We start from the raw sequence: 25,403 nt of genomic DNA, 5'->3' as shown, positions 1-25,403 counted from the left end.
AAAGTTACAAAAATACACATAAACAATTGAAGTGCCGATGCGCACTGCTGTTGGTACTGTGCATACTATGCTTGTTTTAGCTGCACAGCAGGCCTCCGCCCTGGAGTTGTCTTACACGACACTGACCGATTGGCGTAATTGACTTTGTCTTACGTGACCCTGTTTGTCGAGCATACCCCATGTTTCACGAAATGATTACTTTCTACAGTAAAAAAAAAAAAAAACAAGCCAGGTGCAAATACGGTCAAAAACAAAGCAACGGTGGGCAACGGTACACGGCTGACTATGGTAGCGTCATTTGGGACGACTGACAGCAAGCAAGGCTACACAGCCCAATGACACATTAAAAGCTTATTTAAATACCCGCTCTTGTGACTTCATGGCAGGCGTCGCCAAAACATATTTGATTTAGTGGGAGAGTAAAAATTTCAGGCTAAATTGATTAATTCCTCAGTGAATAAGGCATTGTTTACTGCCAGGAAAGCGCTGGGGACACTATAAAACATGAAATTTTCCGAATAACGCATACAGTTAAACCTCGATGTAACGAACTTCAATGTAACGAAACCCTCGATGTAACGAACCACGGAATTTTTTGTAGCTTCAAGTGTATGCACACCATGTATTTTCACCCTCTGTGTAACGAAGTCCCGCTTGCCGGAATTTCAATGTAACGAAGTTTCATGGAGAACGAGGCACGATATTTAAGTTGTAGAAGTAGATTTTGGGAGACGCAAGCGCCGAAATGGGGTCCCAATAAAACGCGAATGGCGACACGGGTCGCCCAATGCTGCGGATGCAGCCAGCCACGGAGTCTTTGATTAAGTCCCTTGCCTACAAACTGCGTGGCGTGCATACACGGCTGGCGCACTGTTTCTGTCGGAGCTTAATCGTCTACGGCTTAATCGGCATCAGCGTGAACCGCACGCAGCGTTTTCTCCCTGCAAAAACGCAAAACGCGCCCCGCAAGCCACAGGCGCGCTGACGCAGCCGCGGAGACCACCTGCGCGATACGGGTAGCTCCAGCGACCGCTTCTAACCTCTCGCTGAAACGCAAGTCGAGGGGCATATGAGAGGGGCGTGCGAGAAAAAAAGCGGATAACGTGGGCGAAATTTTCATTGTAAAACGTGACACGCGCCGCTTACGAAAGCGCCCATCAAATATCCTCCGCGGTGGTAAGCCTAAGTCACCGGCGTTGCCGCCGCCGCCGCCGCAAGCCGCCGCTTTGCACTTCGTTCGAGTTCGCTCATGCTTGTTGGGTTTCGTCGTCCCAGCAAGCATTTGTGAATCTTTATGAGCCTTGCACGCGCGTTTTTTTTTCACACCGGCGTCCGCGATTGCGTGCCGGCGGCGGGAAGTGACTCGCGCTGCGCCACGCTGCGCGCAGCAGTGGGAGGAGCCTGACCAGTTTCGCCAATGGGGAGGCACGCACCCTATGGCGGGAGCTTCGAAGCGCTTGGGGATGCCGGCTGGCTAGACGATAAGGCCGCCGCGAAGGATATTTGATGGGCGCTCTCGTAGGCGGCGCGTATGATGTTTTACAGTGAAAATTTCGCCCACGTTATCCGCTTTTTTTCTCGCATACCCCTCTCGTTTGCCCCTCGAGTTGCGTTTCAGCGAGCGGTTAGAATCGGTCGCTGGAGCTACCCGCATCGCGCGGGTGGTCTCCGCGGCTGCGTCAGCGCGCCTGTGGCTTCCGGGGCGCGTTTTTTCGGGAAGAAAACGCTCCATGCGGATCACGCTGATGCCCGCGTAGACGATTAAGCATCGATAGAAACAGAAACAGTGCGCCGGCCATGTATGCGCGCCACGTTTTCTTTTTCAGGAAACGCTTCACGGGATGAACACTTCATTATAACCGCGAATTTCAATGTAGCGAAATTTCAATGTAACGAAGTAAATTACGAATTTTACCGACTTCGTTACATCGAGGTTTAACTGTACGTATTTTGTCTGCATGGCCCCTTTAAGCGAGGATTTGTCGTACATATGTATGTCTTGACACTTTACTGTCACTGTAATATTTTTTTGTAAAATTGTTGTGCCTCAAAGCAGAAAATGACAGGTCAATCCTCCTACCCACTGTAATCTGCTGTGTGTGGGCGCTGCACAAACTCAGCAGCATCACACAAACAATGCTGGACAGTCGGCGGTCACTTTTTCAGTGACAGATAGGAAGGGGAAAAGAAGACAGAACAACCTTAGATAGACAGGAGATAGAACAACCCAGCCAAAACCCACGAGACGGGCAGAGCAGCTTAAGCAACAGAAGACTGGTATCTCTAGGCAAACTGGTTGTAGAGTGGTAACTGTTGCCAATGGCCCCAAGTTTAATTTTGTCACAGCATTGGCAGCAGTTGAATTAGTTGGCCGTGCATCGCGCGTGCCGAGAAGTCCGACCCGAGTGAGCTGCTAACGAGAGCCTGTCCCCCGTGCCTGCAGTTTCCCTACAGCAAGGTGAAGCAGCAGAAGCCGGCGACGAAAATCGAGCTGGCGCTGCCGCCGTCACAGATACCAGTGGTGCCCCGAGTGCAGTACGTCTGGAAGGAGATGCTGAGCGCCCTCAATTCCATCGAGGTAACCCTGCTGGACATGGGCCTGTCCTCAAATGCCTCGGCACTGCAGAGGAACAGGGGAGACAGCGCCAAATATGGAATTGTTTGATGTTAGCGTGCATGTACCAGTGTTGGGAGTGCAGCTTGTACCTGTAAAAAATAATGTTACGTAGAGAACGTTAAAGTAGAGGTATAGTTACGAGGCTTATTTACTAGGAGGGGGTGATTGCGACGACAGAAACAAACTCTGTCTACGTCTTCTTCTAATTCTTCCCCAAGTGTACGTGCATGCCCGGCATCTTCTTCTTGCACATGTCCGCAAGGTTGTGTCGCAGTATCTACTTCTGAACTGTGACGAAGACAAGCGTAACATAACCCCCCCGTGGCAGAAAGGGCCATCTCAGTGTTTGTAATGGTGAACGTGGGTAAGGGTCGTAATATGACTTTAAGTGGGCAACATGCACAATATGAGTCATTAAATGGCGGTTGCATGACAGGTGATATTTCGTAAGTGACAATAAACTACAGATTATTTTTAATGTAACTGTCTACATTGTGGCATTGGAAATAGTGCAGGTTTTCATGACCGCCAGTCCATTTCCAACGGAACTCAATGCGTAGTGTTGCAACCGTGTCATCCCAGCGCTGACACCAGTTGTTGCGACCGGGGGGGCCGAGCTGAGCTGAGCTCTGTCAACCAGTCTTACGCAGCAGGTCTGCGCAGTTGATATTTCTTCTGGTCGATCAAATGAACTGGCCCTTACCAGCGGGGTGGCGAAGAAGCTAGAGCACTGCACGGGTCTGATTTTAAGGCCCGAGCCCGGCCCGAGCCCGCTTTGTGAAGCCCGAGTCCGACCCGGGCCCGTAACACCGAGACCGGGCCCGGCCCGGGCCCGGGCATTCATAAGGGAGCCTAGCCCGGGCCCGGCTCGGGCCCATCATTTCAAGCCCAGGCCCGGCCCGGGCCCGTCGTCTCAAGCCCACGCCCAGCCTGGGCACGGTCTTTTTTTTTTTACCCTACGGAGGGCCCGCATGTGTGTGACCAGGCCTTGTTTTAGACGTTGAAGAAAATTAGTTTATTATATTTGGTCGAGTGTCTTCGTAGCGGGAAATCAGACGGAGCATCTAGTCTGTACAAGCACGCCCTGAATTGTAACGCAAAAAAAGGGTTGAAAAGTACACGTAGTTTAGCTCACACCGTCTGCAGTTCACGCCACATGGGCGTAATAATAGCTCGTATTCTTACACGAGAGACACCATCACCTTTGATGACCAGACTCTTGGCAACTTCATGTGGTTGTTTCGGTCACAAGTTGGTATTAATGAAATTTCTTGCTGTCCATTTGAATCCACGAGTATGTGCGTGCGTTGAAATATTTTCCCTGGAGTGGTTGTTAAGCGGTGGCGCTTCTCTAGCACGCGAGTTTGATTTCCAGCCACGGCAGCCGCATTTAGATTGGTTCGACATCTAAAACACACGTACATAGACATAGGTGCACAGCTCCAGGGTGGCTTAATTAATTCCTTCCGCTCTAGGGCATTCCTTGTAACCGTATCTTTGATATGTTATACACCAAAATATAAAATCTTGATGCAGTACATGAAATGTCATTAAAGTTACAGTATAGTGACTATCAGCCCTAGCAAAACACGTTTTTAAAACAATGTGTACAACTAACACCAAGAAGAACGTAAAAGTATACTCAGAATATCCAATTTTATGCTCTTCTCTACACTTCACGTCGAAACTATTAACGGCCGGGCCTATGAATTCAAGCCCGAGCCCGGCCCGGGCCCGTGGCGTCGAGCCCGAGCCCGGCCCGGGCCTGTGGCACTGAGCCCGAGGCACTAAGCCCGGGCCCGGCCCGGGCCCGCCGATAATCGACTTCGGGTGGCCCGGCCCGGCCCGCGGGCCAGGTCGGGCCCGGGCTTTTGGGCCGGCCCGGGCCCGTGCAGTGCTCTAGAAGAAGCTTGCACAGCCACTGACCGCAACCAATAACCATGGCACGAGGAGCGCGTGAACGACCTGCATGGTGAAAGTTTGACGATTAGGAGCGGTGCCGAAGGCGCTGCTCCCATGCCCGAAGGCACTGCTCCTTTTGAGTATGATAGCAAATGCAGATGATACTTGTTTATTTACACAGCTTGTACTTGTGACCAGTCCAATCCAGTGGTGGTCTAGTCCGAATCGCTGGTCGAAAAGTCCAACTTGCTGATCAAGAAGTCCGACTCAAAGTCGTTGTCATGGCCGCCATCACTACCCTCCCAAAGCGCATCGTTGTGGAAGGACAAACTGCATGGCCATTCCGATCAGTATTTCACTGCGCAGCTTCCAAATGAATTGTGGCCACTATCACTTCGTCCAACAGGGCCCGCTACCGTTCCCTTTGCTGTCGCAGCTATGAAGCTTTGCAGTCCACATTATTTTTAGGGACGAAGCCCCTTAGGGGCTGGGGCTGTTGGCGTCTCCTGCCGTCTTCGTAATCGTCGTCTGATGTAGACACAGTACAGGGACACTCTTTTATGCCTCGCGCTAGAGAGCTTCGTGCTTCAAAGGCGAGAGACTTTCACAGCAAAGCTGTAAACCTATACCTCCCCAACGGTTTTATCTCCCTCAGCAAAAACGCCAAGGTGCCAAGAATACACTTGTGCACTGCATGCTTCGCCCCTCACCAGGTTTCACGTCAGTGAAGGTGGCCCGGGATTTTTATTGTGACATCGTCTGGTTGCTTGCCCTCACTTTCCTCAATTGGCCATTTCGCCTCCCTTATGTATTGTTGGTCGGGGTACGCGTTCAGCAGCGCAAGCGAGGCACTCGGAGTGGTGGTGGAAGCGAGGGTGGTGCGCCATCCCTGTTGCAGGTCCCCTTTGAGATCGTCAACGAGGGGACCAACATGTGCCACCTGTGGGTGAAGGCCGAGAAGAACACGTGGACCCACCTGCGGCGCAGGCGGAGGGCCATGGAGCGCAAGCGGCGCCTCGAGGAGGAGTACGCCAAGAGGGTCCAGCAGGAGATGGAGGAGAGGCGCAGGCTGGAGGAGGGCAAGCAGGTGGCCACCGAGGGAGGAGGGGACGAGCCGGCATCGACCGAACCCTCGGCAGACTCTTCCCCACAGCCGACGGCCGACACAGACCAGGGTTGGTGCAGTGCTTGGGCTATATTGCTGCGAACCGTGCCTCCTTCTGTTTTGTTTGCTTATGTATTTTGTTGGCAACGTCTTGCCTCGCACTGGGCTGTCTAATCTATTTTCACGGCGAGGCCCGCGTTTCCTTTTCTTTTGTATGCCACGCAGGCTAGCTTATCTGGCGGGGACAGCGTTTCACCTTGTCATCACTAGACTAGGATGTTCATCTTTGATTGCCAGTGTTCTCAATTTCATTTGGTCGTTCTGTAAAGAATTACGCAGGGCAAATGCCGTGTAATTCTATTCGCCGACGCTCAACTCTGTGTTTCGCTTTGTTGACCACTTCTTTGATGCCAACGTTTGCTTCTTGTTTGTTCAAAGCACAAGTTTGCTCCGATAACCCTTGTTTTCTACAAGAAGCCTGCATCATCCTTGGCTTCATGACAATGTAGTACACGCCTTACTTCGTAAGGGATTTTGCCACATGGCTAAAGCTAGGCGCATTTATCAGCTCCAACTGCTCCAAAATTGGCCAGTGACACAGCATTGCACCGAATGCATATGTGTTTTGCTTGAGAGAACCTTGCGTACAAGAAACTTTGGCTTAACATTTTCCAATGGAGTGGCTCTAAGTCTTCTTCGATTTCTCATGACACCAAAGGAATGCCCTTTTATTTTTCAGAAAAGCTTTAGTTACTGTATTCACTCGCATAATGCTCGCTATTTTTTTTTTTTTTTCACGAAAAATCTATGCCAGCGTAGAGAATGCAGTAATTATGTGTGAAAAATTTTTGACCAAACGTTTCATGTGCTCTAAATTGAAAAGCTTGCAACCTGAACATTTATGCGAGGTACTGTAAAAAATCGAAACTTTTGTTTCAAACAGGACTGACCTCTGTAATAAAAGCATGTGCTTCAGCCCATGGTGAAGCAGTGGGATGCAGCCAGCATTGAAGTTACCAATGAGCAAAAAAAAGAAAGAAAGAAACAAAAAATAATGCAAACGATGACTTTGGAAAATGGCAGCACCACACAATAGGCGCAATGCATCTCCCCTACAAGTACCTCCCACCACTTCTACATTTCCAGCACTGGCGAGCACAAATAGTTTGTGGAGCATTTAAAGGATGATGCTTGGCTGTTAACATTATCATTGGCTGCACAATTGGGTGGCTCTTGTGGCAGTAATTTCGGGGGTGCGATTATTATCCATGAAAAAACACGATAACTTTAAATGCCAGTGGGGGGATGCAAGCATTATGCGAGCAAATACAGTAATTCAAAATGTTTAGTGGATGCAGATATCAATCACTTTGTCACTTCTGGTCTACATCTCGTAGTTTAAGTCACACCTTCTTCTGTGGTGTTGTAACATGCTCGACTTTTCGTGCCACGAATGGTCAACGCAAACGTCATGTATAGCTTATGTTTGGTATGTGGTGCACCTTACTTGCCTGTGCACCATTTCAGTTCATTTAAAACTGCTACAATAGTTTTTTGTGTGCAGTCCCCCCCCCCCCCCCCCCCCCTCCCTCCTCTGAGTTACTGGTGATGCGGCTTATACTAAAGTGGAACTGATACACATAATTTTTCGTATCACCTCAGATGACTTGATTTATGACAAAAAGTGTGGTGACATTTTGCTTTACACAACTGCACCCCACAAAGGTCGTTGCTGCCTGACCTGACGTACCTCTGGTAGAGCAAGATGTGGGGAATGTTATGCAGGAGACGATTTTGGGCATGCGGTGTCCTCTAGTAGAGAATGTCATACACAAGTGCAGCAATTTAACCCTTTCACTAACGGGTGTTTCTGGCCGTGCACACTCCCAGTGTCGGCTTGGTTTCCTAAATATGAGGGAAGGAGCATTGTATTATTTGACTATGATAGCGTCTGGAACGTAATGCGTTGAAAGGAAAGAGCGTGGGTGAAAAATCGCCTTTCTTCCGGATACTTTCAGTTTGCCGTGCATGCTTCCGGGGCGACGACCCCACCATTTCAACATCAGAATCTGACGCTGTGGAACTCGCATCTCTTCCTCAGATGAGAAACTCTCAGAATGCGAATCCAAGCTTGGCTTATATTCGGATCGGAATCGAAGAACCACTGCTCCTGCCTGGAGTCGAAGACCCCACGCGGTCAGCCATCCGAAAGTAACCGCGCGCATGGAGGGAGTACCGTGTAGACCGCTTATAACGTATGTCGCGGGAGCCGCAAAAATCCGCACTATAGGCGGTACCGCACTATAACCAAAACGTGCGCGAATTCAACCAAATCGCCACCTACCTCTCAAGTATTCCGAATTTTTTTATCACCCAAACGCACAGCGCCTAAAAACGAAGGAAGGTTCTTTATTTTGTATTATTTTTAACATCAGCCGCTGCTGCCGGGTCTCACACATTGCAAAAGCGCGGTCTTACAAACGGCGAGTGCGGCTTTAACTTCCGTTGTGTTTGTGTTTTGCAAGACCATGGCTGCGTTTTTTGCGTCTATGAAGATGCCGCAGGACATGATAAGAAAGGCCAGCGGGATTTTTTTTTTACCCCACCTTGCGTTCACGATGCCGAAGGCGGCTGCTTATCAGCGCAACGTACTGGTGGTGGAAATCTTCGCGCGGCTCGCTTGTTCGGGAAGAACGGTGGCTTATCTGCACAACATTCTAAAGCGTGAACCGAGCGATTTCTCGTGAAAACGTGCAGCGCCCGCCGCAGGCGCGGCGACGCCGGCGCGGATACAACCAATACAACTGACGTAATGTGTGCGGCGCGGTAAGAGGCGGCAACATAGCGTCGGCACTGGCCGTGAAGCGGTGCAGGCAGCTCCAGCAACCACTTCTAGCCGCTCGCTGAAATGCCGCACGAGGCGCAAGCGAAGATGCTCAGGCAAGAAAAGAGCTGATAATGTGACCGCAAAGTGGAATATAAACTGCCATCCACGCTGCTTTTGAAAGCGCCCATCAAAAAATACTGCGGCAGTAAGCCTAAACTAAAGTCCCTTCATCTGATCGAGGGACTTTAGCCTAAACACCTCTGGCGCGGCTAGCCGGCTCGGAGCGCTTCGAATCTCCCGCCATTAGGTGCGCGTCTTTCCATTGGTGCAAGTCGTCAGGCTCCTCCCACTGCCACGCGAAGAAGCCACCGCGAGCGCGGAATCGTAGACGCGAGCATGAAAAAAACGCACGCGCAACGCCGATGTGCACAATTCGTGTGCGAAAACGGGCCATGCGGTTCACGATTAATAGAAACAACTTGCCACGCGCGGACGGGGAGCCGGTCGCTATCTTCCGAGGTGCATCAAGCAAGGACAGCTGTGGTTATCACGTACGCACGAACTAAAGGGTGCCTATTTTTTGCTTCTGTGTCGAAGTTAGAGGAGAGCAAGGGGTGCGCGCTGCGTCAGATGGGCGATTTCATCATTTCTTTTTTTCTTTTGCTACCCTAAAACGATGCCCCAGCTGCGCCGGTCGATGAGCAGACGCGCCGAAAAACCGCACTATAAACGGTATTGTGCTTCGGCCAACCGCATCTTAAGCGGTATGCTTATGCATTGAGTTCTATTGGAGGCAAACCGGTGGTCACGAAAACCCGCGTTATATCCGGTCCCGCACTATAAGCGGTTACGTTATAAATGGTCTACACTGTACTTTCAGCAGCTTACACAACGCACAGAAATGAGCGAGCGAAAGCCACGATTGAGCCATGTTTCAGTCTATTGGAGAGGCAACGGCGTGCTGGGCTAACCTAGCACGCCATAGCAGGTGTGGGAACAGATAAAAAAAAAAATGTCTAGAAACCTGTTGCGGATGGCACAACCTTTGCCCCCATAATCGCACATGTGCCTCATGGTCACTCATCCCGACAGAGTACAGTGCGCAGAGCGACCGTGCTCCCTTAGCAATGAAGGGTGGGTGCAGTCACTCCGTACTCTTCAATACACTGGTGTCAAGAGCTAGCAAGTGAAAATACGAGCTACTGTACAGATTCGACAGATGGCGCGAACAGTCCAGGTGCGCCAGGTTTTCGCAATAGCGTGAATTTTTGAACGCAGAATGGAGAACGTGCCAGTACGTCAGTGACACTGCAGAAGAAAGGGGGGGGGGGGGGAAACATCTTTATTTGTCCTGCAAACGCGACGCGGCCTCACGTCGTGTCAGCCGGCCACTCGGCTTCCGTCACCTACTCATGCCTTACCCCCGGGGTGGGGGGTGACACTTTCGGGCGTTGAAGCTCGAGGGTGTCCGACACTTGCTGGATGGCCATGTGTTGTATGACGTAGTCTTTGCACGCCGCCGCACTGACAAGGTACGGCGGGAACGTCTCTGCTGCACTGGCCTCGCTCGGGTGTCTTCTGCAGTCCCACAGGATGTGGGCCGCCGTGGCCCTGTCCTTCTTGCACATCACACACACATCACTGGGGTATACCTCCGGGCATATGTGTTTAGCTATTACTGGCGTCATCAGCGCACGTGTTTGCAGCTGCCTAAACACCACTGCTTCGCGTCGCGTCAGCTTAGGGTGGGGTGGGGGTAGCGTCCGGCGGTTAGTCCGGTACCACTCCAGGGTGTCCTTGTAGGTGGTGAGTGGTACCACCTCGTCGTCTTCCTCCGCCGCAAGTTGGGGGCTCGCGCTCGCGCCACGGCTGGTGAGCGCGCGCGCCGCCCGGTTTGCCTCCTCGTTGCGGTTCTCGCCCGTGCTCAAGGAGAAATGCGAAAACATACTGGTACGTCAGTGGTAGCGAAAGGGTTAAGTCTGGAATGGCCAAGGGGCCGCCCTTAGTGACCTCTTTCAACATTTCTAAAGACACACGGTGTTCTTGTTTTGCTACCATGTGTGAATGGCCCATTGTGCTTACTGCCGTGTGGACCAGTGTACTCTGCGAAAGTTCGTTGGAGTATCCTGTTGGTAACTGTTTTTGAGGTGGTTGTACTGGGCTGCATTGTTCCATTTAAAATTTTTTCAAGAATATTTTGACCAGTGCAGAATATTGGAGAACCGTGACAAGCTCTGGCATATGGGCACAGCACCAAGCGAGGACACTGTGTACAGTCAAACCTGGTTACAGCGAACTGTAATATGCGCCACTTCGATAGCCGAACTCGTCTATGACAAATTTTTTTGTTACGAGTTCGCAATACGCGCCCCCCTCCCCCCTGCCATTCCCACATCAAGAAACACACACATACAGTATGCCATTTCATTACATTACACAAAACAATCGATTTATTGCAGGCAATAAAGCTACTTTCTGCCTTAATGCCTACTTCGCAAAAAAGGGGTGATTTTTGTTTTCACTTTCGTTTTGGCCGTGCCAACTAGCACCGCATTCTCTATACGTGACATCGTTTGCACCAGTTCAAGTCCGTGTCCTTTAATATCAAAGCAATATTGGTGAAGCACATCTACTGGCGAAAGCACTTCATTAAGCGTCAGACAGCTTTCCCTTGTGACATCCTCAGTCTCTTCGGTGCTTTCAGCAGCACCAGCTGCCGTGACGTCAGCGGCTGAGGGGCTCGCAGGGACGGCAAAGTCGTCGTTGACACTCAGGAAAATCTCGAAGGACAATCCTTTCGGCACAGCATCTGGAACGTTGGCGAGCTCTTTGCGCAGTTCGCCAATGCTGCCTGCTTGGTCCAGACTCACTGACTGGGCAGGTTCTGTCGTGAATCCTGTGCGTTGGAAACAGTTACAGCAGGTGTCGGGTGTCACGTCGCTCTATGCGAGGCTCAACATCTCAATCGTGGCCAATCAAGGTCTCAATTGCCTCTCCGAGACCATGCATTTCGGTTGCAATTGTAGGTGCACCGAGTTCGATATATCTGATGTGAACTTCGCTATAACGAATATGCTCTGCATGCATTTTCGTAAGAGATTTGCTTTTGTTCGATATACAGTAATCCCTCGTTAACTTGAACTCTGATATCTTGGAATATCAGATAAGTCGAAACGTTTTTTTTTTCCGTGCCTCGCATGGGCACCTTGTATTCCCCCCCACTCCTTTAACTAGAAACTCTGCCCATTTTGAAACCAATACCAGGTTTTAGGACTTCGAGTTAATGAGCTTTTACTGTATAGCACAATTCGCTCTATCCGGGTTCATTATAGTCGGGTTTGACTTTAGCAGACTCACAATGAAGTGAGCACACTCACGTGGCAAGCTCATGTGGGTTCGGGGGCTGTTGGTCAGTGTTATTCAAGCAAGCGTGCTTTTAAATGAACGATGTGCTTGCACAATGGTTGGATTTTACTGGGCCCGTTGCACAAAATACAGTCAAACTCCGATATAATAAAATTCGCGGGCCACGCAGAAAAAAATGGTTGCATGATTTTGTTTTGAAGAAGACATGGAAAGTGGGGGGAATGTATACAGGAGCTGCACTCACAACTGAAGGTAGCTGAAAGAAAATGTGCACAGATGTTTGAAAATCCTATCGTTGTGGGGCAGAGTAGTGTCACTAAATGAAGGCTTAGGCACTACTGATGCACTTACTATATTCAGAGCTTTTTTCTTTCTTTTTTTGTTAGGCACCGAACCAAAAGCACTTTTAGTGCCCTAATCCCCATTCAGACTGCGTGCGACCTTTTGTGTATTGCGGATAATACGGCCGTGACCATTCAGAGATGATTGCCTCCCCCGCACATTTTTTTCCCCCACTGTTGATGTAGGATAACATGCTCTGGGAGTCATCAATCTGTGCAAAATCGAGGAACCTCCACAGCGCTTTCTTTTTGTTGTGGTCTTGGCTTTGCCATGGACCAGGGAATGTTTGATGTTGAAAGTTTGATAGGCGCATACCAGAACAAGAACCTACGGTAGTCATTTTGCACAGACTGTTAATTTTTTTTTAGAGAGAGAGAGAGAGAGAGAGAGAGAGAGAGAGAGAGAGAGAGAGAGAGAGAGAGAGAGAGAGAGAGAGAGAGAGAGAGAGAGAGAGAGAGAGATGCCATTGAAAGGGCAACTGATACTCTTCGGGCAGTTGAGCAACACCAGTAAATGATTGAGCCTAAGTTATCGATTGCCTACTGGCTTCATCAGTTCCGTTTCAACTTGGCTTGACTGTGTTGAAGTGAACCCTTTTACAAGTTGACCTTGGCTGCATTGTCATTGCCACCAAACAGTGGCACCCTTCATAGCAGTGGCTGCATCTGTAGTGAAGTGGTGCTATGGCATTGGGAACTGTTTGGCAGAAAAAAAGCTATGATAATGTTGCGAATGTACTACTTTGAGTGTTTTTTATAAATGTATAAAAAATTGTAATTTTTTCTTTGCAAAATTTCGTTGAAGTGAAATGGCCAAGAGAAGGCCGTTCATTGAAGAAGGAATTTTTATGCATCACCTCTTATGGTCAACTGATGGTGAATCGGAAATCGTTCGTTGTAGCAGAAATTTTGGTGCAGCAGAGTTTGACTGTATCCAGTGTATACATATAAAGGTGCTACTTATATGCACAATTTTTTGGCTATATATAGCAGTTCATAAACATATGCGACCCATATGCCAGCACGATTTGTAGATCACAAAATATGATGCATTGTGCACCGGGTTCATTATTTGTACGGTGCGTTAGGCACTGCTACACTAGTTAGAACAAGCTGACACTGGCTTTGGGTACGCATTGCTTTTTATCCATTTTGTATTTAGCACTTCCACACAGGATTAAACAGCCAGTGGTTGCTCCATGCGGGAGTGCGCTGCTTTTGTAGACTGTGTATCCATTGTGCTTTCCCATAGGCGTGCGCACCGGGGGGGCAGGGGGGGGTGGCCGCCCCTCCCTAATCATCTGAAGGGGGGTGCCAAATTGGCCCATATTTTGCCAATGTAACACATTAAAGTAAAAATTTCCGCTCAGAAATATTTTGTATGTGTTGAAATTCCATCTCATTGAAATAAAAATTTTATAACCATCCCTCTTTGCACTGCGTTCGGACCGCTAGGCCTTCAGTGGGAAGAGGTCGCGAGTTGCTGGAAGGCGGGGGGGGGGGGGGCAGCGTAAGACTTTGCCCCCCTTAATCGAGAACTCTGTGCACGCCTATGTGCTTTCCTGCAGATAACTCCTCTCTACCTCTCCACCTAACAGATGCAACAGCACAGCTGGAGGCTGCCGACTCCAATAAGACTCCATCAGAGGGTGAAACTGGCGGAATTTCATCCAAAGAGACGTCAGAGACAGACGGTTTAGTGCCTGCAGAAACGACTGAGGCTGCTGGAGAGGAGCTGGCGGAGTCGACACGAGTTTCTGCAATATCTTCAGCTCAGCCGAGCATAAAAGAGGAGGTTTCGCAGCTCACCCCTGAGCAGGATGAGGGCAGCTCGAAGGCCTCCGGTTCACTGAACAGTGATGTAGCGCAGTCGGACTGTGCAGTTCCGTCGTCTCTGTCATCTGACCAGCAATCGGCTGATGTGGTATTACAAGAGCCTGGTGTTGCGGACGAAGACAAGGCAGTTGAAAAAGGCGTCCAATCAGCGGGCTGCAAGAGGAAGCAGGAAGAAGAAGGTAGCGCGGTTGAACCGCCAACGAAAGTGCTTCGCAAAGAGGAAGACACAGCCGGCGAAGCTGTGGCCGAAAGTAAGGAGGGCGATGAAGAGGGCCAAGCAGCTGGCAGCAAGAGAGCACACGAAGGAGACGAATCCGAGGACGAACCACCGTGCAAAGCGCTTCGCGGGGAAGGTGACGTCAAAGGAGAAGACGGATCGGAAAACTGCCGAGGCGAAAATTATGTAAGCAGCCTTCTATTTTCTCTCCGTTCCTCCCCTTCTATGCTGTTACTTTTTTCCACAGATGGGATGCCGTTCTTCTTTTCGCAGTTATACGTTTAGTCTTGAACCATTTTTGTCGAAGTGTTGTTGAAGCATTTTTATTTCAGTCTCTTTGGAGAAAGCTGTTGTTTTGGGGCTTTCTTGGTTTTTGTCACCCACCCTCCAGTCTAGCACATAGCGTGACACTTGTCCACTCTACCGTAGCCGAAGCAAACAAACATTAGAAAGCAAGTGCACTTGCACCTCCAGTTTCTTTCCTGTTTATCCTTCATTGTTGACTGCATTTGCCGTTTGTGGGAACTCAGACTAGCACATGCGGACTTCCTATTATTATTTTTATTTATTGTACTAATTAAAGCAAAGGCACAGGAAAAAATCAGTGTTAACTAAATATATACTTTTCTTTAACTCCACTCCTCATGTTCGAGACAATGCATAATCCCTCTTTGCAAGGAGGGGGTGTGATGTTGTAGTGTTGAGGCCAGAAACATTACTAAAGTATTTGATGAATAGTTCTCGTTTGTGAAATGGTCTTTCATGTGGGGCGGTACCGTTGTGTTGCTGACTAGTGCTGACGGTGGGTTGGGACTGGAGGTGTGCAGATATTTGAGATGTCGAATAACTCGCGAATAGTCCCGTCTCGCCCATCCCATCTCATCACCGTCCGAGTCTTCGCTGCGCTAAACATTCAGTTTTTGTCCCAAAAAAACTTGCCCACCAAGAGTTTTTATGGCATTAGCTATTTGATTTCATTATCAGCACAGTTTGAGCAATCAGAGTATTTGAAGTTTTCGAAATTTTCAAATACCGGACCAGTAAAAGTTGGCCGTGCCTCACCATGTGCAAAAATTCAAGCTTCACCGCATAGTGCGCCTTTTTTAAAGGTGTTGGCTTTTTTGCAAGATGCCAAAGTGGTGCAAAAAAGCCAACACGTGTAAGCCCCGCATCAATGGAACGCGACTTGTGCAAGAAAAGTCACTTCGCTCAGTATAGCGGCGTGAGGGAGGAATCAACATTTATTACTTTGCGACAATGCTTGCAGTGAGCTACTGGTTGTACCAGCCATTAGAACTCCTGGCAAAGGCCAGTGAGTGGTTCAGTATTCAGTGGCTCGCTGAAATGTTCAGTATTCAGAGCATGTTGAGGAACACACATTTCTTGATGGTAATGTAGGCCAAGTTTGCATTCCACTACTTTGCCGTCGTGTTTCAATCTGTTATTGTAAAATCTTTTGTAGTCCGCTTTCTTATCGAGCACTGGTACATGAACACTCAGATATGTCAAGTCCTGATACCACAGTGCATCTTTCTTCGTCATTTTTTTTTTTTGCGTGTGTTTTGCATGTGTGTTTTAGACGCACTTAAAGCAAAGTTATTTGTATTTGAATATATTCGATTTGATTCGCAGTCAGTTTTGCTATTTGCACTCCATTTGCTGTCTGGACTTTGATATGCGCACTCTTCACGTCAGGGCGAATGTACAGCCTAAACCTTGCTTGACGATATGTACGTGTTATAATTTGCGAAAAAAAAGAAACTGCTAGGGTAATCCCAGTCCACCGCCTTGCTCGACCCTTGTCACAGAATGACATGGCAGCTGACGAAGGCTTCGCGGACTTGGATCCGGAGCCAGAAACCTCACCCTTGCTCCTGAGTGCCGACGTTCGAGTCCGACGCATGCACAGCGATGTGGTCATCCACCTGACCATCCGCAATGGTCCGACGGACCAGGCACACCAACTGTTGCAGTTCCTGAAGAATGCCCTCTGGGACATATAGCTTATTGACCGTTTTCTTGCGTGGCATTACCTTCCCATCGTTTCTGGTCGAATTTGCCCAAAGAAGTGAGCAAAGGGTTTCTCGCGCACGTTAGTTCGCTTGTTGTTTTCCTACATGTTCTTTTACGTGTGACGAGTGCTGGCCAAGCATGGTCAATGCATTTTCATCGGACGATGAGGCTCTTTTTGTGCTGTTTAACAGTGTTTTCCGTTTTCTTTTGTGTGGTAGTTGTTTTACTTGAGAAAAGATACGAGGGAGTGTGTGGTTATGTGGCTCATTTGATGTAATGTCTTGCACTGGGTGGCTGCTCTGTTTTTGTGTTGGGATATGTGCGGATTAGCTGAAGCAGCTGGTTCTTTGATTGTGAATTATATGGGGCCTTGATGCCTGCTTTTCTTTCTTTCTTTTTCACCAATAATGGATGAGTGGTTAAAATGCAAAAGAGTCGGTATTTTGGTTATGGGCCTATGCAATGAAAGTGGTTTTGAAGTCGTGAGAGGGAAAAAAGAAGATGTCCACGGAGGAGTGGATTCCTGAACTATGTGTATTACAGCTCCTATCAGATGGGAAGAAGGGGTGGTTCTCAATACATTTACTGGGCTACATTTTTCAGACTGACTTTCAGCCTCTTCCCAATGTTCTCTCTACAAGAGAATGCCTTCATATTGACTACTGGTCGATAATACAGTTTGGGCGCAAGTGTTTGAGAAAACATTGAGTAAAACAACTGCAGCATACTATTGCGGCTCCGTAAAAATTAAGTATTTTAGATGGAAGAGCGCGCCAGGAGCACCATACAGGGAATGAGTGCCGGCTAAAATCTTCATTTTAAGTTAAGAGACACTGACCTTTGGTGGGCACACACTTCTGAAGACACTAACTTATGAAGAAGTGGTAAGCGCAAGCGCAGGTACATAACACATCTGTCATACAGGTAGCCATTTTACTTCAGGGAGAGGTTTCACAAATAATACCTATGTCGCATGGCAAATCTGTTGCTCGAAGTGAATGACATTAGCTGTTAGTGGCATTCGGTTTGGTCATGCGGGTCCACACGGCAAAACAAATGTCATTCAATAGTGATAGCGGTGGCGATTAGCAAGCTCGCTAAATTATGCTTCAAGTGCATCTCGAATGCTTTTATACATGATGGTTTTTTAAAACAAAACAGATAATCCTTTTTCTTTATTAAAATGAAGAAAATCACTGTTTTAGCTGAGATAAGTAGGCATGACAAGCCGAGACAAGTCCGCAAGTAATCTGTATCGGGGTATTGCGCACATTTGGGACGAAATTTTTCCTTTGTAAGTACTTGTTTGTCTTTCTTTATTTGAAAAATAATATGAAGGGGCAAATAAAAGTTTACTGGCAATTTTTAGAAACAGCATTCCTTGGTTTATAACTGAACTTTCTTGTCTAGTGATGCACCACTGCGGTCGAGGCTACTCATTTGGCCACTGAATGAGCTCCCGAACCTCAGTTAGCCGGTAAATGCCATTCGCCTCAAATGTCATTCAGTATATTCTCGTGTAGGACCGATATAATGACAGAGCAAATGACATTTGCTCTAAATATCATTGGATTTGCCGTTTGACAGGGTATAAGTCGCAACGAAAATGCTGGCATTTTTCTGTGAAGCAGCTTCCCCCTCTCTCAGTTTCCTCACATGTGTAACGTGGGCTGATTAGCTGTTGACACCACCGACAGTGGCAACAGAAATTGCTATCTCATACTCGTTCTCTAAAGTATCCCTGTTTATCTATATGATGGCTGGTTGCCCGGGCATTGTTGTTAAGGTTGCGTGTCATGAAGTGTTGTTTCTCTTTTCTCTCACTTTGCACGGGGTGACAACGAAAGAGTATGGAATAAATGGTGTGCACAGAGTGACAATCTTGTTGCTTCTTAATCTGGTTGTGCTGTGGTTGAAGAAAACTCAAGAAGTGCCAACGCTTTTAGTGCATTCACTGTGTAGCTTTTTCCAGACGCGGTGGTGGCTCTGTTGCATCGTTTGTGCCAATCTTTGCTTCCCTGGAATTCAGTGTGCCAATTTGCTTCACAAGGCTTTTTATGAGTGAAATTGTGCTATAACTGCACTGCGACGAATTTTCCAAGTGAGAAGTTTCGGCACTGCCTACTACACAATATGTTAGATCACTGTAGTCGTTCTTCTGGCGCCAGCCAACAGAATCCAGTGCAATCCAAACTGTGCAGCTCCCCAATGGGCGCAGTGAAGCCGGAGGTGTCGGCTATTGGTAGTTTACGGTAGCTTCGTTAAGTGTTGCTACCGTCTGAAACGCAGCTAGTGGGTCTTCATGCCCTCTGACCTTGTGTCCCATGGCTTGTGTCCAGCTCTGGTGAAGTTATCGCTTGTGCGTGCCTACTTATTTTTTCCGAACCACAAAGTTGGAAATGTAGCCTGCGGCGTGTATTCTTGTCCTGTGAGTCTGTTTTATGATGGAAACAAACATACCGGGTAGTTGGTAGAACCACATACCGCTATGCGCCGTGCCGTGTGACGTGCAATGTTCACAGAAAGTATGACTCAAAAATAGCCCATTTCGGAGTGGTGAAAAGATTGGTGGGGAGGAACCCACAATGTGAACATAAACCGTCCGACGATAGTTGCCCTGTGTTTGAATTACTCTTCACTTCACTCATGTTACGTTCAAGTTACACCTTGCAGCTTACCCCGAGGCTGAACTTTTAAAGCATTGCTCACGTTCATTGATAAGTGGAAACAACTTGCCAATGGCGAAGGGGGTGACCAACTCAAGTGGAACTGGCCTAGTTGTGACGACTTCAAGCGCACTTGAACCGTCAACACACCTCACAGGGGAAAGCTGCAATTCAAGTTCTTTATGGCGTCAAAATTAAGTTTTGACACACTAGATACTTTCTTTGGTTTTATCATGCAGCACCCAACACTCATCTACTATCCTAGTTACAGTGAACTGTTCTTGTCAAATCCATTTCCCTGGCTGTGCTGACTCCTGAGACAGCAGATTCAAGTCGCATATAACAGCACAGGTGGCAGCACAAGTGACAGACGATCAGCACAGTGTGATTACACCACAGTCAGCCATGAGTGACTTGATTGATCTTCAATATTGCAGGCTACATGGCAGAAAATTGCGTCTTGACAGCATAGCAGAGAGCTGTGTGGCCACTCTCAATATGCAAGCCCCAGATAGCAGTTTAGTAGGTTCACTAATTTTTCTGCACAGCTCCGTCTTTTAGTGCTAAAAGATATCTTCACTCAATGATTTAGCCAGAACAGATTCCATTCCGAGAGTGTCACTGATATACTGGACATTGACAGGGCTGTAGGCTGTCCATGGAGGTCAGTGTCCAAGCTCATATGGAAGCCCTTTCGAAGGACAATGAAGTTTTGTGTTGCAATAGGGCTTCATTTCTTTGTGAAGGAGAGAATTTACACTAGTCTACCAGATGGGAATAAGTCCAGCGCTTTAAAGCTGAGATGAAACCATGCAAATGCGACGGTTAATTTGTCTCAATGTTTTTTTTTTGTCAATAATCATGCGCTGAAAAGTGGACGGTAATCATCTGATTCAGCGCCCCATCGTATGTGAGACGTTTATTGGTTTTATTACTTCTACATAGTTCATTTGTCGTTTTCATTGTCATTTCCCATACCTTCCATATTCATTCCTTCCCTTTTTTCCCCAGTACCCACCCCGAGGGGGAAGTAGCAGGCCCAAGATCACTTCCTCAGTCCGACCTACTCTCCTATCAATAAACATTTACTCTCTCCGAGTGCTCGCGCACGCGTGCCTCGAGCGCACGTTCGTCCAGCTAAGCATACCCATGCATTTGGAGACTGTTGAGCAAATCATTTGTGTGTGGTGTCCCCAGTTAAATATTCCAAGAAAATGCCGAGCGCTCGTGCACGTGCGCCTTGAGCGCACGTTCGTCATGCTAAGCATACTCTCATGCATTGGTAGGCTGTTTAGCAATTCGTTTTTGTATGGTGTCCGCAGTAAAAATGCCGAGCGTTCGTGCACGCGTGCCTTGAGCGCGTGTTCGTCAAGCTAAGCATACTCATGCATTGGGAGGCTGTTGAGAAAATCGTTTGTGTATGGTGGCCGCAGTTCAAAATACCAAGAAAATGCCGAGCGCTCGTTCACGCATGCCTCGAGCGCACGTTCAAGCTAAGCATACCCATGCATTGGGAGGCTGTTGAGCAAATCATTTGTGTATGGTGGTCGCAGTTCAAAAGAGCAAGAAAATGTCGAGTGCTCGTGCACGCGCGCCTTGAGCGCACGTTCGTCAAGTCAAGCATACCCATGCATTTTGAAGCTGTTGAGCAAATCGCTTGTATGGTCTCCGCAGTTAAAAATGCCGAGAGCTCGAGCGCACGTTCGTCAAGCTAAGCGTACCCACTTAGGGAGACGAACAAATTGTGATGTATGCTGTCCGCAGTTAAAAATGCCAAGAAAATGCCGACCGCTCGCGCACGCGTGCCTTGAGTGCACGTTCGCAACTTAAGTATACGCATGCATTTTGAGGCTGTTGAGCAAATCGCTTGTGTATGGTCTCCGCAGCTAAAGATAAGAAAATGTCGAGCTCTCGTGCACGCGTGCCTTTAGCGCACGTTCGTCAAGTTAAGCATGCCCATGCATTTTGAGGCTGTTGAGCAAATCGCTTGTGTATGGTCTCCGCAGTTAAAGGTAACAAAAATCAAAACATCCCCCTCGCGAGGGGCACGATCAAATGCAGAGCATTTCCGCGGGGGGCGTGCCTGCAAGTCTTATGGATTACGTATTGGTTGTTGTTGTTGTAATTGTTGTCTTCCAGCATAGACATTGTCGGTGAAGTCGATGGTGAAACGTGAAACGTGCCGTGAACCCCCTGCCGCGGCTATTACGCAACGTGGAAAGGCTACGACGCAACGTGGCGCGGCTATGACGCAACACAATCCACTTTAATCCAACCTAATCCAAATCCAATCGAATCCAATCCAATGCCCTTCGCGAGGGAGTGTTATAGCGCCGAAATCGCGCCACCACATGAACGCGAACCGAAAGCGGCGAGAGAGGGTGTTGCGAGCGGAGAGAAGGCGGGGAGGACGCGGGGGAGAGGGCGCACCTGTGGCCGACGGTTGAATGAGTCAAGGATATAAGGCGCGTGCGTAACCTTCCATTCTGTGTCGGCTCCGTGGAGCAGTCGGTAAAGTGCCGTGTACCTTGCGTTCCGCCCGCAGAGTCGTGGGATCGAAACCTGGCGCCGGAAGGTATTATTTCTTCATATAGTGTAGGGTGCGGACTACGTAGTGATGCGGACTACGGACGCCAACGCGGGTGACATCGTGAGTTACTAAAATGCTCTGCATTTAAAAAGTGCCGAGCGATCGTGCACGCGTGCCTCGAGCGCACGTTCGGCAAGCTAAGCATACCCACATAGGGAGACGAACAAATCGTTGTGTATGCTGGCCGCAGTTAAAAATACAAAAAAATGCCGAGCGCTCGTTCACGCATGCCTCGAGCGCACGTTCAAGCTAAGCATACCCATGCATTGGGAGGCTGTTGAGCAAATCAATTGTGTATGGTGGCCGCAGTTAAAAATAACACGAAAATGTCGAGCGCTCGTGCATGCGTGCTTTGAGCGCACGTTCGTCAAGCTCAGCACATTCATGCATTTGGAGGCTGTTGAAAAAATAGTTTGTGTATGGTGTCCGCAGTTAAAAATACCAAGAAAATGCCGAGCACTCGTGCATGCGTGCCTTGAGCGCACGTTCGTCAAGCTAAGCACACTCGTGCATTTGGAGGCTGTTGAGAAAATTGTTTGTGTATGGTGTCCGCAGTTAAAAATACCAAGAAAATGCCGAGCGCTCGTGCACGCGTGCCTTCAGAGCACGTTCGTCAAGCTAAGAATACCCACTTAGGGCGATGAACAAATCGTGGTGTGTGCTGTCCGCAGTTAAAAATACCAAGAAAATGCCGAGCGCTCGTTCACGCATGCCTCGAGCGCACGTTCAAGCTTGTGGGATTCTACTTTTCACACACTAGTGATTTCCCACCCCGCAGCCATCCGCGCTCAGCAAACATGCCTTGCGAGCGCCGGCTGCGGACGGGTCCGTTGTTTGCGGAGACAGACAAAGGCAGGAGGCGGCGAGGGCAAAACATCAATGGCAGCATTTATTGCAAAGTGCAAATCAAATACACGGAATACAGACTAATCGTAGGCCATAACGGTAACATTGGGAGCGAGGCATTAAACAACGCTAGAGATCGAGATGTTTCGACTCACCGATGGCATACCGGAGCAGCGGAGCGCTGCGGAGTGCGAGCGCGGTTGCACTCTCCCAGCTCGTCCGGACGCGTCCCATTGTGGCGCGTTCCCCAGGTCAGGACAAGCGCGCCGAAACGTCCGCGCGCTACCGGATGCGCTAGTATCGAGGAAGAACTGGTTCTCGGGTAAGGCAGAGGGGAAAAGGGTCAACGCTTCCACCAGGGCAACAGCAAAACCATCCGGTCGCTGGCGCCCTCCCGTATGGTTCCCGTCGCGTAAGCGAGGCGCGCAACTGTGCAACACCGGCCGCGAGGGGAAGCTAGCCAGAAAAGGGGTTCGCGTGAAAGTCGCGATCCCCACAAGCTAAGCATACCCATGCATTGGGAGGCTGTTGAGCAAATAATTTGTGTATGGTGTTCGCAGTTCAAAATAACAAGAAAATGTCAAGTGCTCGTGCACACGCGCCTTGAGCGCACGTTCGTCAAGCTAAGCGTACCCATCATTTTGAAGCTGTTGAGCAAATCGCTTGTATGGTCTCCGCAGATAAAAATGCCGAGAGCTCGAGCGCACGTTCGTCAAGATAAGCGTACCCACTTAGGGAGACGAACAAATCGTGGTGTATGCTGTCCGTAGTTAAAAATGCCGACCGCTCGCGCACGCGTGCCTTGAGTGCACGTTCGCAACTTAAGTATACGCATGCATTTTGAGGCTGTTGAGCAAATCGCTTGTGTATGGTCTCCGCAGTCAAAGATAAGAAAATGTCGAGCTCTCGTGCACGCATGCCTTGAGCGCACGTTCGTCAAGTTAAGCATGCCCATGCATTTTGAGGCTGTTAAGCAAATCGCTTGTGTATGGTCTCCGCACTTAAAGGTAACAAAAAGTGCCGAGCGCTCGTGCACGCGTGCCTCGAACGCACGTTCGTCAAGCTAAGCATACCCACATAGGGAGACGAACAAATCGTGGTGTATGCTGTCCGCAGTTAAAAATGCCAAGCGCACGTGCACGCGTGCCTTGAGCGCACGTTCGTCAAGTTAAGCATACCCATGCATTTTGAGGCTTTTGAGCAAATCGCTTGTGTATGGTGTCCGCAGTTAAAAATACCAAGAAAACGCCGAGCGCTCGTGCACGCGTGCCATGAGAGCACGTTCGTCAAGCTAAGAATACCCACTTAGGGCAACGAACAAATCGTAGTGTGGGCTGGCCGCAGTTAAAAATACCAAAAAATGCCGAGCGCTCGTTCACGCATGCCTCGAGCGCACGTTCAAGCTAAGCATACCCATGCATTGGGAGGCTGTTAAGCAAATCATTTGTGTATGGTGGCCGCAGTTAAAAATAACACGAAAATGTCGAGCGCTCGTGCATGCGTGCCTTGAGCGCACGTTCGTCAAGGTAAGCACACTCATTCATTTGGAGGCTGTTGAGAAAATCGTTTGAGTATGGTGTCCGAAGTTAAAAATGCCGAGAGCTCGTGCACGCGTACCTTGAGCGCACGTTCGTCAAGCTCAGCACATTCATGCATTTGGAGGCTGTTGCGAAAATAGTTTGTGTATGGTGTCCGCAGTTAAAAATACCAAGAAAATGCCGAGCACTCGTGCATGCGTACCTTGAGCGCACGTTCGTCAAGCTAAGCACATTATGCATTTGGAGGCTGTTGAGAAAATAGTTTGTGTATGGTGTCCGCAGTTAAAAATACCAAGAAAATGCCGAGTGCTCGTGCATGCGTGCCTTGAGCGCACGTTCGTCAAGCTAATCACAGTCGTGCATTTGGAGGCTGTTGAGAAAATTGTTTGTGTATGGTGTCCGCCGTTAAAAATACCAAAAAAATGCCGAGCGCTCGTGCACGCGTGCCTTTAGAGCACGTTCGTCAAGCTAAGAATACCCACTTAGGGCGACGAACAAATCGTGGTGTGTGCTGTCCGCAGTTAAAAATACCAAGAAAATGCCGAGCGCTCGTTCACGCATGCCTCGAGCGCACGTTCAAGCTAAGCATACCCATGCATTGGGAGGCTGTTGAGCAAATAATTTGTGTATGGTGGTCGCAGTTCAAAATAACAAGAAAATGTCAAGTGCTCGTGCACGCGCGCCTTGAGCGACCGTTTGTCAACTCAAGCATACCCATCATTTTGAAGCTGTTGAGCAAATCGCTTGTATGGTCTCCGCAGTTAAAAATGCCGAGAGCTCGAGCGCACGTTCGTCAAGCTAAGCGTACCCACTTAGGGAGACGAAGAAATCGTGGTGTATGCTGTCCGTAGTTAAAAATGCCAAGAAAATGCCGACCACTCGCGCACGCGTGCCTTGAGTGCACGTTCGCAACTTAAGTATACGCATGCATTTTGAGGCTGTTGAGCAAATCGCTTGTGTATGGTTTCTGCAGTTAAAGGTAAGAAAATGTCGAGCTCTCGTGCACGCATGCCTTGAGCGCACGTTCGTCAAGTTAAGCATGCCCATGCATTTTGGGGCTGTTGAGCAAATCGCTTGTGTATGGTCTCCGCAGTTAAAGGTAACAAAAAAGTGCCGAGCGCTCGTGCACGCGTGCCTCGAACGCACGTTCGTCAAGCAAAGCATACGCACATATGGAGACGAACAAATTGTGGTGTATGTTGTCCGCAGTTAAAAATGCCAAGCGCACGTGCACGCGTGCCTTGAGCGCACGTTCGTCAAGTTAAGCATACCCATGCATTTTAAGGCTGTTGAGCAAATCGCTTGTGTATGGTGTCCGCAGTTAAAAATACCAAGAAAATGCCGAGCGCTCGTGCACGCGTGCCATGAGAGCACGTTCGTCAAGCTAAGAATACCCACTTAGGGCGACGAACAAAGCGTGGTGTGTGCTGGCCGCAGTTAAAAATACCAAAAAATGCCGAGTGCTCGTTCACGCATGCCTCGAGCGCACGTTCAAGCTAAGCATACCCATGCATTGGGAGGCTGTTGAGCAAATCATTT

At 48.8% G+C, this 25,403-nt stretch overlaps 1 protein-coding gene across 1 annotated transcript in view; it reads left to right on the top strand.

Annotated features, from left to right (window-relative positions):
- The window catches only part of LOC144146757 (RNA N(6)-adenosine-methyltransferase mettl16), a 29,517-nt gene extending 10,760 nt beyond the window's left edge, over positions 1-18,757 (top strand). The window contains exons 7-10 of the mRNA XM_077678680.1: positions 2,444-2,578; positions 5,418-5,694; positions 13,757-14,397; positions 16,020-18,757. Coding sequence (XP_077534806.1) covers positions 2,444-2,578; positions 5,418-5,694; positions 13,757-14,397; positions 16,020-16,214 — 1,248 coding nt within the window. The 3' untranslated portion in view covers positions 16,215-18,757. The remainder of the gene's footprint in view (positions 1-2,443; positions 2,579-5,417; positions 5,695-13,756; positions 14,398-16,019) is intronic.
- Positions 18,758-25,403: the final 6,646 nt, after the last annotated feature.

This window comes from Haemaphysalis longicornis, unplaced genomic scaffold, assembly GCF_048455015.1.
Source record: "Haemaphysalis longicornis isolate Haplotype H1 unplaced genomic scaffold, Haemaphysalis longicornis Haplotype H1 scaffold_7, whole genome shotgun sequence".
NCBI lineage: Eukaryota > Metazoa > Arthropoda > Arachnida > Ixodida > Ixodidae > Haemaphysalis > Haemaphysalis longicornis.
The sequence above is the reverse complement of the archived record's forward strand: the minus strand, read 5'-3'. Positions and strand labels throughout refer to the sequence as shown.